Source organism: Leptosomus discolor, unplaced genomic scaffold (assembly GCF_034619465.1).
Source record: "Leptosomus discolor isolate bLepDis1 unplaced genomic scaffold, bLepDis1.hap2 HAP2_SCAFFOLD_35, whole genome shotgun sequence".
Taxonomy (NCBI): Eukaryota; Metazoa; Chordata; class Aves; order Leptosomiformes; family Leptosomidae; genus Leptosomus; species Leptosomus discolor.
Window position 1 is genome coordinate 651176 of NW_028237764.1, and position 6548 is coordinate 657723.

A 6548-nucleotide genomic window follows, 5' to 3' on the forward strand; every position below is an offset into this window, starting at 1 on the left:
CTGTTCTTGCTTTTGAAAGCTCTGGGTTGTGGGCATTGGACGTCAGGGGATTGTCTCAGATGCATTCTGAGACACTGAACGTTGGGGGCTTTGGATAATGTAGAGTGCAGTAACCTGAAACAAGATGAGTCTCTCTTTAGGAGATGCTGGGCATTGTCTTTTGGGCACCTGAGCATCTCCCTGGGGTGAAGAGCTTGAAGTGCCCTTCCCCCATGCTGGGAGCACTTCAGCAGCAGGGATGGGAACCCAGTGACAGGCCCATTCTCCCCCACAGGCACGCTGTTGTTATCATGTCAGGAGAGAGCCTGAAGATGGAAAATGATGGTGAGAAATATTCTCTCTCAGCCTACAGTGATTCCTTCCCAGACTTTGCTGTTCAGGAGAGCAGATTTGGAAGGGCTGGGTCCCTCCCTGGGCTCTTCCCTCTCAGACACAGCTGGTCTGGGTGCTGACTCCATCGCACTGGAATAAATAGGGACAATTGTCACACGGTCACTGAGGCAAATACCTCTCACTCAAGTGAAGCACCCATTGCCAGGAACAGCTATTGAATGCACGGGCTGTTTGACACCACTGCAATAGCACAGGTCTGACTTCTCTGGAGCCCATGGGTAGAGTCCCTGCTCGTCAATGCTGACCTCACAAAAAGGGACTGTCTGAAGTTCCCACAAAAATGAAGCCATTGTGGGAGATATCTATGGGAAAAGGGATAAGACTGGCTCAGCGCAATCTGCCCTCACTTATCTATGACTTTTTCTCTTTCAGCAGTCCCTCATTCCTGCAATTAAATAATGTCCAATGCCAGCTCCATCACCCAGTTCCTCCTCCTGCCATTTGCAGACACACGGGAGTTGCAGCTCTTGACCTTCGGGCTCTTCCTGGCTATGTATCTGGCTGCCCTCCTGGGCAATGGCCTCATCATCACCACTGTAGCCTGCGACCCCCACCTCCACACCCCCATGTACTTCTTCCTCCTCAACCTCTCCCTCCTCGACCTGGGCTCCCTCTCCACCACTCTCCCCAAAGCCGTGGCCAATGCCCTCTGGAACACCAGGGCCATCTCCTACACAGGATGTGCTGCCCAGGTATTTCTCAATCTCTTTTTTATTGCAGCAGAGTATTTTCTTCTCACCGTCATGGCCTACGACCGCTACGTGGCCATCTGCAAACCCCTGCACTACGGGACCCTCCTGGGCAGCAGAGCTTGTGTCCACATGGCAGCAGCTGCCTGGGGCACTGCTTTTCCCTATGCTGTGCTGCACACGGCCAATACATTTTCACTGCCCCTCTGCCAGGGCAATGCTGTGGACCAGTTCTTCTGTGAAATCCCCCAGATCCTCAAGCTCTCCTGCTCAGACACCTACCTCAGGGAGGCTGGGCTACTTGTGGTCAGTGTCTGTTTAGGCTTTGTTTGTTTTGTGTTCATTGTGGTGTCCTATGTGCAGATCTTCAGGGCCGTGCTGAGGATCCCCTCGGAGCAGGGACGCCACAAAGCCTTTTCCACCTGCCTCCCTCACCTGGCCGTGGTCTCCCTGTTAGTCAGCACTGCCGTGTTTGCCTACCTGAAGCCCCCCTCCATCTCCTCCCCATCCCTGAACCTGCTGCTGGCATTTCTGTACTCGGTGGTGCCTCCAGCAGTGAACCCCCTCATCTACAGCATGAGGAACCAGGAGCTCAAGGACGCCCTGAGGAAACTGATGACTGGTTTCTTTGCAAAAGCAACAATGAACTGCCCATCTTCCTCTGCCTATCACTAGTAATGGAACTCATTACCGGCCCAGTCTGTCTTTGGTGGATTGTTTGCTTTGGTTTCTTGGCGTTTTAGCTTTTCTAGGCGGTATGAAATCTTTCATTAAACTAATGTCCAAGAAAATGTTATCATTCTTCGTCCTATTTCTATGTCAGTGTCTGCCTGTCTTGTGTGCTCCAGAGACTTTGTGTAAATAAGGAGCTGTGCTCTCCGTGTGTTTAATCCAAATAAAGGACCCTGCACTGACTTATTTGTCTGAGTTCCTTTCTGCAAGATCTTCTGTGGAGCTGCGGGGGAAGCATCTGTGTGCTGAGGTGGAGGGGGCAGTAGACACCCCGAGCTGGGTCTGCCTCTCAGCCTCACCAGCGTGGCCATGGCCACAACAGCCCACTTGCTCTGCAGAGCAGCACCACCAGTTCAGGGTCTGTGGGGAGCCTGGGGAGGGGGTGCAGGAATGGCCGTCCAGGTCAGCAGAGATGAGCTCTGTAGGGAAAAGTCTCTGTGGGGAGATGGGCTGTCCCGGGAGAAGAGCAGGGCACCATGTGTGTGTGTGCAGGGGGGACATGGAAAGAGAAACCCTTTAGTGTGGGTGGCAGCTCGGGTCAGGCTGCCCTTTCCCTGGGGCAAAAGGACCTTCCTGAGGATCCCCCGGGCCACTTGTCTCCTGCTGTCCTGGGGAGCAAGTTTGGCACGTGAAGCTGCAAGGTGCCTGAGGTGGGGATCTCCTCAGCATGCCGGCTGGATGAACGTTCTCAGTGGCCTGTTTCTTGCTCTGGGACATGAAGGACATGCAGAGGAGTGTCTGGTCTGTGCCTGTGCTCCCTGGACACCCTGGGGAAGCTGCCCCAGGGCCGTCCTCACAGAACAGCCAGTAACAACCACCATGTCCAGCACTGGCCTTTTACTCCAGCTCATAGAGGTTGCTTGTGCCTCCCAGAGGGACACCAAAGGACAAGGTCAGAAGTCCGTGTTTGCATTGTACAGAGCAGACGTAAGCATGCACATTGTGTGCGTGTGGGGAGGTGATTCCAAGCAAGCACAAGGGCCATCAGCTCTTCTTAGGGATACATGAAGGCCTATGAGACAGACAGTGCCTTCAGGTCACTTCCCGTTGAGTGTAACATCCCCTGGGAAACACCTGAATGCAGCCCTGGGATGGGCTTCCTTGAACCAACATCAGGAGTAGCGCCCTGGCTTGTGAAGGTGTTTTTGAGGCAACTGTTGTCTGAGTATGGGATAGTGGATGAAAGGCCGTGTGGCTTGTAGAGGTGCTTGTGTTGCCCTGTTTCCATGCAGATGTGAGTGGGCGGGAGGAGGCAGCTGGGTTGTGCAGGTGCTTTGTGATGTCACTTGTGGCTGGGAGCTCTTCGTGCAGAAGGAAGCTCCTGGCCTGTGCAAGTGCTTGTGATGTCATTGTTGGGTGAGGAGGTGTGAGGCCAGGGGCCAGCCTCTGGTTTGTGCAGCTCCTTGTGATGCCATAGGAGCCTGAGTAAGCGATAGGGGAGAAGGAGGCACTTGGCTTGTTCATGGGCTTGTGACGTCCCATGCGAGAAGACCTCTCAACACCACCATTCTCTGCAGCCACATTGTTCCTCACCACCACCTGTGACTGGTCGGCTGGGCTGGATGCCTCACCCTTCTTGGAGAGGAGGGAAGGGAGGGCAGAAGGGCGGAAGGAAAGAAGGGAGGGCGGAAGGGTGGAAGGGCGGAAGGGTGGAAGGAAGGAAGGAAGGAAGGGCGGAAGGAAGGAAGGAAGGAAGGGCGGAAGGAAGGAAGGAAGGGTGGAAGGAAGGAAGGAAGGCAGGCAGGGAGGAAGGAAGGAAGGAAGGAAGGAAGGAAGGAAGGAAGGAAGGAAGGAAGGAAGGAAGGAAGGAAGGAAGGAAGGAAGGAAGGAAGGAAGGAAGGAAGGAAGGAAGGAAGGAAGGAAGGCAGGGAGGAAGGAAGGAAGGCAGGCAGGAAGGAAGGAAGGCAGGAAGGAATGAAGGAAGGCAGGCAGGAAGGAAGGAAGGCAGGAAGGAAGGAAGGAAGGCAGGAAGAAAGGAAGGAAGGGAGCACAGCCTATTCATCACAGCGATGAAGGTCTCTGTAATAAATGATGGCTAACTAGCCTTTAGAAAATTAGATTTTAGAAAAGTGCTGCTGACCAGCCTTTAGAGGGAGGGAGGGAGGTTGATTTGTACTAACCCTTATGCATAGACCCATTGCTGGCTAACTAAAGATAAGAATGAAGCAGAATGCGCCAAGCGAAGGACACCAGGTGGAATCCTCCCATCAGACTGTGGGGCTCAAGGAACACAAAGCACTGAGCAGGAAAGATAGGGAGGGCAGTGAGCAAGAGCTGGTTCTGTGAATTGGAAAAGACTCAAGATGGTAAAGTGCATGTGCCACAGGACAAGTTCAAAAGTTCGATCCTGAGGAAGACTTGGACCTTCATCTCCAATGATCACCAAGGATCCCTGACGGGGGTGTAACTTGGACAGACTGAGGTAGGACTGTGGAAGGAACTTATGTTAATGAATTCCTGGAAATAATTAGAATAACCCAACCTTTTCATAGAAATGTAATGAGTAAACATGAAAGCTGTAAATATAAGGCAAGAATCCTAACGCTTGGGCGCGCATGGATCAAAGGAGCCATCCCCTGTGCTGCCCGTTGCCGCAATAAAGAATCCCTGCTGAATAACACCGAGTTGTTAGTGAATTTTATCCGAGTCACTTCCACCACCACAAGCCTGCTTCCAGCGCCTGCCACACCATATTTTCAACCTCTGTGAAACCACAGGCACATTTACTGTAGCCTTCCGCCACCATAAGCCTGCTTCCAACGACTGCCACAGAATATTTATGATGCCTGTGACCTCACAGGCAACTTTACGGTAGCCTTCCAGCAGTGTAAGCCTGCATCCAGTGCCTGCCACACCATGTTTTTAATCTCTGTGACATCACAGGCACCTTTATAGCAGCCTTCCACCTCCGTAAGCCTGCTTCCAACAACAGCCAAATTATCATTTTGAACCTCTGTGACATCACAGGAACTCTCATTGCAAAATTCCACTAGCAGAAGACTGATTCTACTGCCTTCCACACAAGATTTTCAATCACCCGTGTCAGCACAAGCACGTTCATAGCTACATTTTACCAGCATAAGCCTGCTGCCTGGGGCTGCCACAGCAGATTTTCAGCACCTGTGACATGACAGTCACTGTGATGTCAAGATTCCAGGGGCATAAGCCTGTGTCCAGTGCCTGCCACACCAGATTGTCAACCACCTCTGTGGCATCACAGGCAGCGTCGTGGCAACTTCCACCTCCATAAGCCTGCTTCCAGTGACTGCCACACCGTATTGTCAAACTCTGTGACATCCCAGTGAAGCGCGGAAACAGACTCTGTAACTCGCAGAGAGTTCTAAAGCCGGTGTGTTTGTTACAGCGCTGGGTGCAAGGGGGATCGCTCCTCCTCGCTTGCACACCGGGTCACATTCGAAAACTCTATTTATTACATCAAAACATGCATATTCATGAGTTAGTACAACAAGTTCAGAGAATAGCTGGGAATATCATAATTGTTTATCGGAAGTAATTATCGTATGTTTCCTCCTCTTGGCGCATGCGTGCTGTAATCTGGTGGTCATCTTTTGGGGGCTTTCAGAGGAAGGCTCATAGTCTTCTTCATCGTGTACTTCTCTCCTTTGGTACAGGATCCCGGACTGGCTTAACTCCAAACCAAAGAACCAGTCTGAACCTGATGATTGTTTCACAAAGACAATCAAGTCCTTCTTTCTCATCCAAGTAGTTCCTACTGTCTCAAACATTTCAAGGCTGCTTCTCCTCCCTTATCTTGTGCTAAGTCTAGCTAGCTGATTTCTGCTTTCTCCTAAGATATGCTAAATTAACTTTTTATTCCACAGATCAATATGTTCATGTTTCTCCTTGAGAAAATGTCATGTGATTTTCTGTGGCAGCAGAGTGTCATTTTCTGTATCTGCCTTCCTGTTTGTAGGGATGGATTTGTTGCTCACAGTACCTATTTCCTGAAATCCTTGAGTGTGAGGGGTTTTTGGTAGGATTTTTGTTTTAGGACTACTCTAATCTTTCTATCACACTGAGGTGGCTAATTGTTTATAGTTCCTTCATGCTTTTGTTGGGATGAAATGTATCATAGGAGTCAGAAAACGTGTAGGAAAGCTCTGCCTTGTTCAGTGTCAGCTTGCTTCTCAAATCCCAATTGCATGAAGGATTTGTCACCTTTCTTTTGTAATGGTTTTTATAATATTGAAACTCTGTGCGTGTTCCGATTGGTAGTAGAGTGCGTTTTTAGCCTTAGTTCTTGCATCCAGAAGGTGTCAAATTCAGGAGTAATAGAGGAGGTTACAGGCAGGGCCTTAATCATTCCTCACTGTGCAATCTTTCATCCTAGTCAGGTGTCCGCTTCTTGTGGAGTCTCTGCGTTTGTGGGGCGTGTAACAGTGGTCATCTCGTAACCTTTGGAGTGAATCACTGACATGTGACGCACAGCAATGAAGTAAAACATCCCTTGAGCTGCCTGAAGAACTTCTCTGGGGGAAAACTCATCCCCCTGACTGCTCTGAAGAAGCTGCAGTTGGCTGGGGCAGATGTGGTAACCGTCTCCGTAAGGAAGTGTCAGTGTCAAAAGTGCAAGTGGAGCTTCCCCACCTCTGTTTTTTTGAGTGAGGTGCGTGTGAGTAAACTACACTCGCAGCTCAGACATGAAGGCTTTTATTGCCTGGAACAGGCTGCCGGAGGGCTAAAGTACTGCATGGGTCGCTGAGAGCCACCAGA

At 50.8% G+C, this 6548-nt stretch overlaps 1 protein-coding gene across 1 annotated transcript; it reads left to right on the forward strand.

Annotated features, from left to right (window-relative positions):
* Window positions 1–791: 791 nt before the first annotated feature.
* On the forward strand, window positions 792–1757 carry LOC147412900 (olfactory receptor 14C36-like). The gene has a single exon (XM_086480776.1). It carries the CDS (start codon window positions 792–794, stop codon window positions 1755–1757), a length of 966 nt encoding a protein of 321 aa, XP_086336902.1.
* The last annotated feature ends 4791 nt before the right edge of the window (window positions 1758–6548 follow it).